Source organism: Maniola hyperantus, chromosome 9 (assembly GCF_902806685.2).
Source record: "Maniola hyperantus chromosome 9, iAphHyp1.2, whole genome shotgun sequence".
NCBI classification, from domain to species: Eukaryota; Metazoa; Arthropoda; class Insecta; order Lepidoptera; family Nymphalidae; genus Maniola; species Maniola hyperantus.
In genome coordinates, this window is record NC_048544.1 from 6120588 (window position 1) to 6134883 (window position 14296).

A 14296-nucleotide genomic window follows, 5' to 3' on the forward strand; every position below is an offset into this window, starting at 1 on the left:
GACTCACCTGTCTCACAGTGGCGAGTCTGGAGAACGCCGCCGTGTATGCAAGTTGTCTCTCTGGCGGCGAAGGTGCGCAAAGGGCGCCGCCTACGCTGCCCACGCCCGCGCCGCCCATGGCACCTATCGCGCTGAGAGACGTTGTTCCTACAACCAGTCCGACGTATGAATAAATCTTAGGAATTTATGGCTGTATGTATATGTATAGTGAAACATGCAACGTAACAGGGTACAAAGCAGAGCAGATTTTTGTTTTCAATATACAGGCAGCAAAATAACTGAAGTCGGCTACTTGCTTTGTGGACTAGGGACGTGTCGCAAAATCTTCAACTGAAGCGGGTACAGTTCTAACTCCACATCCGAATTCGGCGGTCTTATAACCTATGGACAAAAGGATTAAATTAACACCTAAGCTACGCTAAACGATTTTTAATAGATGGGTGTCCACCAAATCACGTGTCCGCAGAAAATAAAGAGTAAAAGGAACATACCTGTCTAGGAAGCGGGTCCGGGGCGCCATACCACAGCGCTAGAGCGCGCCACAACGCATCAGGAACAAGCTCGAAGTCTCTATGCTGAGCGAGTGTGATATCTCTTCGTAAATGGCCGCCTTCCCCCGTCAAAGTCCTCGCAGGCGCAGCGCCGGGGGCTAGCAGGCGGGAGTTGTCGACGGCGCCGGGATGCGGGGGGCCCCGGCCTATGCCGCTGCTCACTCCGCTGCTGCCGCCCGCGCTGCCTAGTGAAGTGCTCTCCGCTCGCCATAGTAACGAGCCCATTGATTCTGTAATAGACCCATTTCTGAAGCACATTTGCCGTCAAGAAAAAAAAGCTTAGTATGAGATTTTACATCTAACCAACGTAGATCGAATTTACAAGTCAAATCAAACACTAAACCACTACAGACTAAGGCAGTCTGTACATGCGTCTCAGTCCTAGATTTGAAGTCAAAAATTCAATATCGCCGATGTTAAGGCCAAGGTTTCCGCTCGGAGCGCTAACTGTAGATGTAAATACGAACTTGAGCCTTAAAACAGAACGCAGTTAAGGTCTATTTTACTTTGAATCTAAAGTATTTCGGCACTCGAATTTGGTAACATAGTTATGATGATTGTTCAACTTACCCGTAGAATTGGTAGTAAAGCTGTCATCACACACAACAGCGTCATCTAGATGGGGCCGCGTGGCACGGCAGCAGGAGTGCGGGGGTGCAGACGCGTATATGAGCCACGCACTCCACCACTCCGCTGACACTAGGTACCAGAACTGCCCCACGGCTAGACCACGGCAGGTCTCGCGCCGCACCCAACCCAACACTAAAAGAAAGGATTGAATCAAAGTTAGAGGCTGCGTTGCTTCATCATCGTCAGCCTGTGGACATCCATCTTTCGTAAGGAGCGCTCCCACACCCGGTTCTAAGCCTACCACATCCAGCTACTTCCCAACAGTTTGTTTATATCGTCGGCTTATTGTGCTGGAGGGCGGTCTTACGCTTACTTGTAGATACGCGGTCTCCACTGTAGGACTTTTGGGCTCCAACGGCCATCGCCTCTATGACAAGCATGGTACACCTAAATTTACTTTAAACCTTTGTTCTATTTTAACTTCATGCGTAAAGGTCAATTTTCAGATCGATAGAACGATTGTGAAATAATTTTTAAACGCACATTAAATTGCTGAACCAGACTCAGGCAACCAAGGCCGCGATAGACAGGGGAATAAATCATCATCATCATGATCAACCCATCGCCGGCTCACAACAGAGCACGAGTTTCCACTCAGAGTGAGAAGGGTTTTGTAAATAAATAAATAATCATTATTAATTTGGGAATTATTACCAGTTTCAAAATTTTCAATTTTTTAATAATGTAAAAATGTATTTTAGAATTTACTTCAAGTGTAGGTAAAGCAAATGATTACCGCGATTTTAACATTAGGAAGTTTAATAAATGTTAAATAACTCTTAACTTGGGATTGACCAGGTAGGGGACATAAAATATAATTGAAGATTAAATAGACGAACTTCAATTACCGAATACCGAAACGTCTCAACGCTCTACTCGTATGCCCCATTTTGGGCCAAATGTTAAAAAATATATAAAAGGAAAAGTGACTGACTGATCTATCAACGCACAGTTCAAACTGCTAGACAGATCGTCGGGCAAGGCATGCAGAATGCAGATAGCTATTATGACGTAGACATCCGCTAAGAAAGGGTTTTAGGAAACTCAACCCCTAAGTGAGTAAAATAGGGATAGAGGTGTGAAATTTGTGTAGTCCACGCGGACGAGGTCGCGGGGATAAGCTAGTTATTGATAAATTATTATTCTAAGACTGATGGACGTCAATCAAATAATAAAATGCATAACACAAAATCTTATCTTCATCATTTTATTATTTCACATGTACATAATAATATGATACAATATCATCTGATACTAAAGAAAATAATTATTTATTATCAAAGTTCGCTTTGCAACTTTGTTATAATAATATGATAAAAATAATAATTATTATGAACTTGGTAGAAGTCATTAAAGTGCAAAACCTGCTACCGGTATGGAGATAAGTCGATTTTTTGGGTTCCGTACCTCAAAAGGAAAAACGGAACTCTTATAGGATCACTTTGTTGTCTGTCTGTCTGTCTTTCAAGAAACCTACAGGGTACTTCCCGTTGACCTAGAATCATGAAGTTTGGTAGGTAGGTGGGTCTTATAACTGGTATTAGGGGAAAAATCTGAAAACCGTGAATTTGTAGTTACATCACACAAAAAAAATTAAATTGTGGTTATAAACTAACAATTAGTATTTTCAATTTTCTTAGTAAGATAACTATATCAAGTGGGGGTATCATAATATGATAGGTCTTCTTCTGTGCATTCTAAAACAGATTTTTATTTATTTTTATGCATCATAGTTTTTGAATTATAGTGCAAAATGTCGAAAAAATAAGACTGCAGTACGGAACCCTTATTGCGCGAGCCTGACTCGCACTTCGCCGGTTTTTTATACGTCAATAATTGTATGCAAAGTAACATCGGTGAAAGATAATCCAGTGAGTACATTATAATAAAGTGAATATATTACATACCATAATACAAAGTCGTTATCGGTGACACAATGCCATACTACACTTGACATGGATTGCTTATGGACTAAGAGCCCGTGAAGGCCAGACCTACGTTATTTTATAAAAGCGTTTCTTTAATAAGAAAATTTATGTGCAAACTGTCCCCAATACAGGAAGGAACGATCAACGACTATGAAGTTCTCTCTCGCTATTACGTTATGTTTATTTAAGAAAATTGGATGATTACGCATTAAACATGGAGAGTATAGAGAGATAAAATGACCTAAGTCAGTTACTTACTAGACACACCCCTCACCTTATCAATAACCTACTGCATTCTTTCCTTCATTCTAGTTGGGTAGAATTACTGGATGAACTGTTTGTATTTTGGAATTTAACTTATGGCATCAGCATCAGCATCAGTTTTCCCCGTCAATTTTAATATGGGTACATTATTGTCAAGAGTGAAAATAGGCATCTTCAAGGCAAGCACGCTCCATCATGACTTGCCAACAGGTTTGATTGCAGAAAAGCGCTAGACTATAAATAAATAAATAAATAGTAGAACAGATGGCTGCTGGGGCAGACTTGTTCTAGAGTGTAGACTGCGTAAGGTATGCAATGGGAGGATTAATTACCAGCTTAGTAAACCAACAGCCATGAAGGTGGCGAAAAATAGCTGGATGAGGAAGGCAGAGGTCTGTTTGTTGGGACGCACTATTTGAAACGATCCATGTTGACTGTTTAATTGATTGCAAGAAAGACCTAAAGGGGGTCCGCCCTTTATAATGTAGACAAGGAATAAGGCCGGATTTTTCGAAATTACCACGCGATAGGTAATAAAGGAAGAAGTCATTTCTACGTAACATCAGGGAGTGGACTGGCATAAAAACAGTCTGAGAACTCTTCCGCCTAGCCATGGACAAGGAGTAGTTTAAACAACTGACTGCTGACATTCAGAAATGAAGAGGCACTAGAAGAAGAAGAAGAAGAAGGTGATAAAGAGGTTTGATATTTCCGTCAAGACAAGCCATGGGCGGTCGCTAGGCTGCAATTAAGTCCACTCACCAATATCACGTTCGCGATGCCTGCACTGTGGTCTCAGGCCAAGTACTACATGACACACATCAAATAGCAGCTCCAAGAAAGGTGAAACTAACGCTTCTGCTACTTCTACGCTCCATATCAGGAACTCCTCTAGACGCAGCGCCATCTCAGCCCCGATGATACCTTCATCTTCTTTTGCTTCTTCTGGTGTCTGCTAATAAATAGTAATTTATTTAAATTAGGGACATGCCCGTATTTATTCATCTATGGCCAAATCGAATATATTATACCTGTGTAGTACTAGAAAATCGAAATGATAATTTCGGTTAGGACCCCATCCACCAAGCATTTTTCAAAATTCAACTTTAGGGGCAAATTGTACTTTTTGTATAGTATTTAGTTTGCAATTGTCTTAAAACTTTAAAAAATAAAATCTACAAAGTTCGTTGAATAAAAATTACACATTAGAAAAATTACCATACGATTAAAAATTCGCTGCAGATAACGGGGTAAGATGTTGAAAGATATGACGTAACGAACCTTCAATAAAATAGATACGAATTTTCGTAATAAAAGAATATTATGAGTCTTAAAAGTGTAGTTTACCTCATTCAGCATGACGATATCGTCAGTCGTTGAACCCAAACGGAACATAGGCTTCCTTCCTTCGTTTGGGATCGTAATAAGTTTGTCCTTCAAGTTCAGCAGTATGATTTCAGGGTCGAAGCACTTGTCACTCTCAGATTCCCCATCGGATGGCGTGGAGCTCCGGGAACCCTGATTCTTGAGAGCTTCGTTGGCAACGGTGCAGAGGATTCCAACCATGTCGATGAGCTCTTTCTTATTGAGAATACCATCTCGATCAAGATCGAAGATTTTGAAGCAAACTGAAAAGAAAGAAAACTATCAAGTAAAGTTCTTATTCGCATGGAATATGACTGCGCAACTTTCCGAAAATTCTAAATAAATTTTATACTCCCAGATTGACACAAGAATTTATTTTATTTTATTGCGAGATATCTTGCACTTGACGACAATCATGCTTAATAAAAAGCAATGATGAGGTCTAGATTGGAGCTCGACTGTCTAGAAGACTCAGTCTTCCGATGAATGTAAGTTAAAGTAAGATTTTATATATGAATATAATAAGCAAACCAAAGTAAAACAATATCAGGACTCAGGAGGCTAGCCTAAAATTTCTGATCGTCACATTTTAAAATCTTATTCTTGCTGCAGCTATGCATTTCAGCCAATAGTAAGAGACTAAGAGTATCAGCCAATCACAGGTGATCGCAATTGCTTCAAACTTTTGTGTTAGATCTACAGAACTCCAATAAGGGTTACACGATTCCTTTGTTAGCAAATCCTATTGATCAAAAAATATCAAACACACAGCTCTTTAGTTATGCCAAAGTAAATAAATTACATCAAATAACATCGACTGTTTCGCATTTGTTTTTGTGCTTACCGATAAATTTATTCCAGTACACAATACCATCTATGTATCAATAGAAGCCGTAACCTTGTAATATGTATTATCTTGTGTGTTCTATCTTATTGCAGTTATGTTAGTAACATACATCCTAACAAATAGTTATCACAATGAAAATCCAATAAACCATTTCTCGGTAAGCGACGTACCTACTCTGCAAATATCTGCCTTGGCCTATTTAATTACTTGATTAATAGCGTGAGTCTTAGTTATTTGTATCTATCTCTATTCTCTGCTTTTGTGTTCATTGTTCTAAATAGGTATTTCCTTCTCATGTCAGGTTATTAATGTTTAATAATAATCAATTATGTAATCAAAATTATCGCATTCCTCCGGCAATTCTAATTCGTTTTCGCAAGAGTTGTAAATTAATTGCAATCATTTAATGGACTTAATTACAAGTACGCTAGAAGAGGTGGTTCATACAAAACGACAGTTATTTTATTGTGCCGATTCGAAGCGTCCAGCCGAACGTATAGAAAATTAAATTGATACTTTGTGTCAAATGGTCTTCGTGTTGACAATATTGTTGTCAGATGTCTCATCACTAATATTTAGTTCCGAGTACGCTCACACGACGCTCACTGCTGCTATCGGCGCCAAAATGGCGAAAATCAAGTTGCTTCAAAAACAGGTCGACAATCACTAGGATATTATGTAGGATTATAAAATCGAGTGGGATCATTTTCTGTACCAAGGAAAGGAGCCTCAATCCAAACGTGGTGATGGACGAGAAGACGTCTCCATTTTAGCTTCGGTGTGTGTCAAGTCGAGGCTACTCTACTAAAAGTTACTCAAAAGGTTGAAGCTTTAGTAACTTGGTTAGTCCATATATTGAATTTAGTTTGGAACGTGCAAGGGGGCCGGAAATCCGTTGCTGACAACTAATCTATAACAGTTTAGTGTATGACGGAATGTTAATTATTTGTCGATGGGAAATCGTTAATCAGTTTATACGAAAGGAAACAAATAATTAAAATCTATGCAACTATAGTACGCGACAGGTCGAGCTGGTAATCGGCGTGGGAACGCCCCGCACACCCGGACAGCCCCCGTGCTAACCCGGTGCTGGTGAGCGCGGGTGATATGCGGGTGTGCGGGCGTCTCTCCGCCTCATGCCCCGATTGCTATCTTGACCTGTCGCGTACTATAGGTATATCTTGTTATACAATTCAATTCGATTTCGATTGTTTTTATGCTAATTCATACTTCTTTGTCAACCTATTTTACTGGTTTATGATCCACTAGCTGATCCCCGCGGCTTCGCCCGCGTAGATTTAGGTTTTTAAAGATCCCGTATAGCCTATGTCACTCAGGAATAATGTAGCTTTCTACTGGTGAAAGAATTTTTAAAATCGGTTCAGTAGTTCTAAAGATTACCCCCTACAAACAAACTTAACGACATTACCTCTTTATATAATAATACAACGGGCCGTGCAGCAGAAATCGTAATATTTTAATTTCGCCATAACTTCAAAACCAAACGTCCAATTTTAATCATTCAAAGACCAAATATTATCTCCATAAACTGTTCTTAGTGATGAAATCTGATATTTTGATAAGGATTAATAGCATGAGTAAAATAAACGCGTTTAAATGTAGTCCAAAAAAATTCAAGATTTTTAAATAAAAAAATGGTTGCTGTGCCTCACTCGACATAGATGGGTATAGTGTGTCGCGGACTTTTTTGTAGATATTTATAAGATCTACAATTAATTAGAACATTTTATGGTTCTATCTTTTATAGTTTAGGCAGCGTACGCAAAATAAGTAACTTTTCTGGTTGATTTTTTACACCTTGTGTCCGAAAAACCCAAATATCTTACGGAACCCTATTTTTTCCAAAATAAAATATAGCCTATGTTACTCGTGGATAATGTAGCTTTCGAATGGTGAAAGAATTTTTAAAATCGGTCCAGTAGTTTTTGAGCCTATTCAGTACAAACAAACAAACAAACAAACAAACAAACAAACAAACAAAGTTTTCCTCTTTATAATATTATATAATATATATAATACAACGGGCCGTGCAGCAGAAATCGTAATATTTTAATTTCGCCATAACTTCAAAACCAAACGTCCAATTTTAATCATTCAAAGACCAAATATTATCTCCATAAACTGTTCTTAGTGATGAAATCATTTATTTTGATAAGGATTAATAGCATGAGTAAAATAAACGCGTTTAAATGTAGTCCAAAAAAAATTTAAGATTTTTAAATAAAAAAATGGTTGCTGTGCCTCACTCGACATAGATGGGTATAGTGTGTCGCGGACTTTTTTGTAGATATTTATAAGATCTACAATTAATTAGAACATTTTATGGTTCTATCTTTTATAGTTTAGGCAGCGTACGCAAAATAAGTAACTTTTCTGGTTGATTTTTTACACCTTGTGTCCGAAAAACCCAAATATCTTACGGAACCCTATTTTTTTCCAAAATAAAATATAGCCTATGTTACTCGTGGATAATGTAGCTTTCGAATGGTGAAAGAATTTTTAAAATCGGTCCAGTAGTTTTTGAGCCTATTCAGTACAAACAAACAAACAAACAAACAAACAAACAAACAAAGTTTTCCTCTTTATAATATTAGTGTAGATAACTAATTTTGGAAACTGAATTTGCCTGATATAATATAATATAGGTACCTAACAGGTTCGGTCTGGTATCTTTGTGACGTAAAGCAACGAATTTCGCAGTGAAGATTCGCCAAAATTACAATTAAGCTTGAAAGTATCCAAACAGGGATGCGCTAAGTAAAAATGAGAAGGGCTAAAAGTAAAAATTGTATAACTTTGCTTTCCCTAAGTAGGAACAATAGCTCAGTTTGACCAAGTGTTTAATAATTAGATATACCTAGCATAATTAATTACATCAGTCAATGGGGCGCTAATGCAAATTCACTATCGCCTGATTAGTAATAATAACTGACATGATGACACCGTATTGAATTGGGAACGCCGATAAAGTAGATAGCTTATCGATCGCGTGTATATTTCATCTGTACATACGAGTACGATTAAATGATACTTGATACCGTTTAAGCACGCCCTTAGGTAGTAAGGTACTTTCCGATATTTTGTCAGTGTTTTATAAATGGATACTATGATGTTAGCTTTTAGAATCTATAGGAAATGTTCTAAAGCTTTTCACCTTGGAGTAAAATAAATTTAAACCTTTATAAGATTAAGTTATTATAAGTTGTACATTAAAAATATAGGTAAGAAATCACAGATATAGGCAAAAAAGAGAGAAATGTTAATCCAAGAAAATTAGAAGGAGACGGGCTTGAACCAGCATAATTATTCAATCGTGATACCTAGAAACTCTAAAGTTAACGACTTTTACGCTGAGTTCTTCGGAAAAAAATTTAAGTGATTATTAAACTAATTTAATGACGAGATACCATAGGGTTCTTGTGATTAAAGTAGTTTAATCTCCACCTGAATTTGTTTCGAACAACTCAATGGTAGTCTCAATGATTTCTATTAGGTCAATATTATTAGTTAGTAGGTTAGTAGTTATTAGTATTAGGCTAGCAGTAGTATTGTGTCCAGCGTTGTCCTTGTCCCGCACGATTTACGCATACCGCGATCCCAGATGATTCAATCGGTAAGCTTGTATGAAGTGTCGGGGTCTTGTAGGTAACAGCATAATAGGCATAAATTAGTACTAAAGTTATCCTAAATAACCCTATCTTATTCGCGACGTAAAAAGAACACAAAAAATTAGGTATGTGCTGTTCAAACATGGATATAAATAGCACGACCTTGAAGGTCGTTACATCTTCCAAGTAACAGTGAGATAGCACTATTTGGGATACTGTCTAGCCGTAAGTATACTTTTAATTACTGTACTACTTGTAAGCATTTCAGAGTATTTCAGGCACTTACATTATATACATATAATCATTATAAACCGATAGACGTCCACTGCTGGATATAGGCAGAGTGAACTAAAATAGGTGTCATTAGCGATCATCATGATCAACCTTCAGCCGGCTCACTACAAAGCACGGGTCTCCTCTTAGTATGAGAAGGGTTTAGCCATAATCCACCACGCTGCATTGGCCAAGTGCGGATTGACAGACTTCACACACCTTTGAGAACATTATGGAGAATTCTCAAGCAGGCAGGTTTCCTCACGATGTTTTCATTCACCGTTGTGCATTTTCATGCACAAATCCTTTCTGTTTGAATGACTTATGAGTGTTTTATTACGTAGGTAACCGTAGATTACTCATGTTGTTACTGTGAGACAGATAGTGCCACTGAGATACATCACGCCGGTTGCTCGGCATGACGTGCAAAACAATAGTGTTACTTCAGATACTAAATTAGCTTCCATATAGGATTGTTTTGCAGAAGTCTGTATACCTAATTATGCATAATTACATATTTTTACGCGATTACGAGAAATCCGATAGATCCAACTGCTTAACACTAGTTTAGCAGTTGTTTATATTTATTAAAATTGGCTAACTACTCATTTAATTTTGATAACTTCGTCTTTGGCATTCCGCGTATCATAGAATTCATAGATATCATTATGATTTATGATTAAGATTTTGAAAGAAAGAAAGAAAAAATAAAAATAACTTTTACTTTTTCCTTATGATTTTTAGGGTTCCGTACCTCAAAAGGAAAAACGGAACGCTTATAGGATCACTTTGTAGTCTGTCTGTCAAGAAATCTACAGGGTACTTCCCGTTGACCTAGAATCATGAAATTTGGCAGGTAGGTAGATCTTATAGCTGACATTTGGGGAAAAATCTGAAAACCGTGAATTTAGGGTTAGATCACACAAAAAAAATTAAATTGTGGTCATGAACTAATAATTAGTATTTTCAACTTTCGAAGTGAGTGACTATATCAAGTGGGGTATCATATGAAAGGTCTTCACCTGTACATTCTAAAACAGATTTTTATTTATTTTTATGCATCATAGTTTTTGAATTATCGTGCAAAATGTCGAAAAAATACGACTGTAGTACGGAACCCTCATTCTTGACTTGACTCGCACTTGGCCGGTTTTTTATCTCCTTATATAGGTTAATACTCAAAGGATTTAGCGTGTTCTAGGAATAGTGAACTCGGTCGTATAATTACATTTCGATCCTGACAAAATTTTTGAAACGATATTATCTTCATTAACTCGATATACACACAAGATATTGTGGCTAATTCCGTTGTACACAATTTCTAAACTAAGCTAAAATGAGACATCTAAATCTATTGCTATCCCTTTCATATTGTTGCTTGCGGAAAAGGATAGCACTAGATTTAGACCTGTTAATTTAGTTTAGTTTAGAGATTGTGTACAAGAGAATCAGCCCCATTGTAAATATAAAAGTCACCTGCTGTCAAGCGCTTTAGCTTTTATCAGATTCATGTAGTTACACAGATTTGAATACACAAATATCTTACAGAATATATTTTTAGTATAAAATATAAGTTGTTTTAATGTTTAAACCAGTTCACTTATCTAGCAATTAAGGAGAAAGCACTAGGTATTGATTAACTATGTATGTATTCTTAAAGGTTATTTGAGACCTTAAAAAGATTAACTCTATGTATGTATACTCTAGCCAAAAATAATTACAAGACATTATGCTGTACCTAACTATCGATAGATAATGGATAAAATAGGAATAGTGATGAATAGTTTTCGTCCTAGCAAGTAGTATGATACGTCTTATTTTACTTTAGTCTGCTGATTAATCTTAGTCAACATACAATCTACTCTATTGAAAACTTTTATAAGAGTAGATTAGTATATCAATATGATCGAATTTTTTCTCGTCAAAGGTGAGGCGTCATACTCTCGAAGGCGGTTCGAGCCAGAGATGGCAGCAGTAGATCTGACAAAGAACTGAATAATCCAATAAGCACTTACATTTGAGCCTTTCAGTGGTAGGTCCTCTGCAAGCGGCGCTTAATCCACAGCATAGCTCCTTAAAATCGATATGGCCATCCCTGTTCTCGTCAAAGGCGAGGAACGTGCCTTCGAAGGCGGCTCGAGGCAGGGGTGGCGACAGGAGACCACGCATGCTGGTCGCGTCCAGCTCCCCAGTCGGTGCCGCATTGCGAAGGGACCAGAAGCATTTCTCTAGCTCTATTATATCCTGCAAAGAGTTACCCTATTACATACAAAATGACAGTTATTTTTGTACCGATTCGAAGCGCCCCATCGATCGTACTGGGAATTAAAATTAACACTTTGTGTCAAATGACACTATGCTGACAGATGTTTCATCACAAATATTTAGTTCCGAGTACGCTCACATGACGCTCACTGCTGCTATCAGCGCCAAAATGGCGAAAAAAAGTTGCTTCAAAAACATGTCGGCAATCGCAGGTCCAGCGTACTGGTTAGAGGTCAGTAATTGTAAGAAGCAATAGTGACATGTACCAATTGTACCTACCTACAATTTGATCAAAACACGCAAACCTCGAACCTGTAGACTTCGTATATTCAAGGTTTCACCTTTCTTTTAGTTTTGTTTTGATAGCCCAAGGATTTCCCTACACATTTTACATACGTAGCTTGAATGTCACAAAAATCTTGTGAGCATATTGCAATAATTTTATCTACTGTAATACTGAGAAAGAATAAAAGATCCTAAAATTCTTGAAATGCATTCTAACTCAAATAAATCATTTTTGTTCAAATTTATGTGTAAGTATCACAAGTTTCTCCCACTCCCACGTTTGCTGCTTCCAACAAATGCATGCGTGGTCATTGATAAACCAAATAAAAGATATGCAGTACAGACTAAAAATACTTATATGACGTGTTAAGATATTTCAGTGGAATTCATTTCTAAATTAAAATACTTAACTATTAAATATTTGCGCTGCGCAAAAAATCACGAGTATTCATTCAGGAATTGTAAAATATATCCTACATAATAAATCACTCCCCATATTATAAATGCGAAAGTGTTTGTTGGTTGATTGGTTTGTCCTTCAATCACGTCGCAACGGAGCAACGGATCGACGTGATTTTTTGCATGGGTACAGTTAAAGACCTGGAGAGTGACATAGGAGTGGCATAGGATTTTATCCCGGAAAATCAAAGAGATCCCACGGGATTTAAAAAAATCTAAATCCACGCGGAGGAAATCGCGGGCATCAGCTAGTATGTAAATAAGGCTTTTCTTATTTTTGATAAGGTCAATGTTCAATTTCTTAAAACACGGATATTTTATGAATGAAAGGACTATAACTCTTATCTTACGTACACACTTAAAACATTGCATAAAGATAGTTTTCATGGAACTAAGGTATTGTTTTTTTTTTATATCAACGTGCATGGGTATCAAAGGGTTATGTTGCATTTTCCACAGGTATAAATAAGCTTGGTTGTCTAACCTTGGAGTAACTGGTTTTTCGTTTACAGATCAATGGCCGACTAACATTAGCAACTTAAGGGCGATTGCGTACCACCTATTTACGTAAGATTATCTGATAAAGTATAAAGTAAGAAGCAAATTTTAACAGTAAGTAGTAATAATATCATATCTATGGTTCATCATCATCATCATCATCATCAATCCATCATAATCACCGTCCCACTACTCTCGCAGCACGTATCTCTCCTCAGAATGACATGGGTATAGGCCATAGCCTACCACGCTGGCCAAGTATGGATTAACAGACTTCACACACCTTTTTGAGAATATTATGCTACTCTCGCAGCACGTATCTCTCCTCAGAATGACATGGGTATAGGCCATAGCCTACCACGCTGGCCAAGTATGGATTGACAGACTTCACACACCTTTTTGAGAATATTATGGAGAACTCTCAGGCATTATAGTTTCCTGACGGTGTTTTCCTTCACCATTCATGTTTAATTGTTTAAAATCAAAACGCACATAACTCTGAAAAATCAGAGGTGTGTACCCGAGGTTGAAACCTGGACCTCTCGAACAGGAGGTTGCGACGCGCGACGTCTTAACCACTAGGTTTATCTACAGTCAGTAGGATACATATTCTATACATGTATTGATGTATGTATACTTCTACAGCATTCATATTTTCCTTTTACATGACTATAATTTTAAATAGGTCTAAATAAGGAAAACTTAAATAAAAATTCGTAAAATATTAAATAGATATAATGATTAAAAAAATACTAGGTAGGTAGGTATATGTGCTATATTGGGTCTTTAATTAAAGCACATATTCCAATATCAAAGTTGTATTTATAAATTTTAAATTACGGTCTTCCAAGTCACAAAAATTTCAATATGGGGCCTTAAAATATATATATAAGTAATAAGTATGTAATGTCATTTCGTCGTAGGTACTAGACGTAGACTAGTTATAAAAACACATCTAAGTATACGCTTTTTCCTTTTAAAACCGCGTTTGCCTGCCGTAAAAACCAACTGCTATTTAGTATGCAATGTGTAATCGTAAAAATTAAGAAATAACCTGTGGTTAGTTTATATTTCCTCAATAAAACCACTTAACACAGTTAGGTATATCGGGAAAAGAATATGAAATTAGTAGTGCTAGTAACGATTGCACTGACTTGTCGCGTACGCGAAGCCACACCATTTAGTCATAGTCTTAAAAAAACTTTACCAGTTTTTAATTTTTTTTAATTTGCATGGTGGCTATTTTGAAATTTGCCATCTTGGTTTTTAGTTATTTGTAGTTATAGCAGTAATAGAAATAAA

At 37.2% G+C, this 14296-nt stretch overlaps 1 protein-coding gene across 5 annotated transcripts in view; it reads right to left on the reverse strand.

The window, feature by feature from the left end:
• Positions 1-14296, reverse strand: part of Usp32 (Ubiquitin specific protease 32) — a 33575-nt gene that overhangs the window by 17343 nt on the left and 1936 nt on the right. For 4 of the 5 annotated variants that reach the window (XM_034971589.2, XM_034971588.2, XM_034971586.2 and 1 more), the window contains exons 4-10: positions 11503-11731; positions 4721-5001; positions 4136-4328; positions 1122-1313; positions 492-781; positions 297-381; positions 8-147 (exon numbers count right to left, since the gene is read on the reverse strand). In XM_034971589.2, the coding sequence (XP_034827480.1) occupies positions 8-147; positions 297-381; positions 492-781; positions 1122-1313; positions 4136-4328; positions 4721-5001; positions 11503-11731 (1410 nt within the window). The remainder of the gene's footprint in view (positions 1-7; positions 148-296; positions 382-491; positions 782-1121; positions 1314-4135; positions 4329-4720; positions 5002-11502; positions 11732-14296) is intronic. The other variant, XM_034971587.2, reaches the window with a different exon arrangement.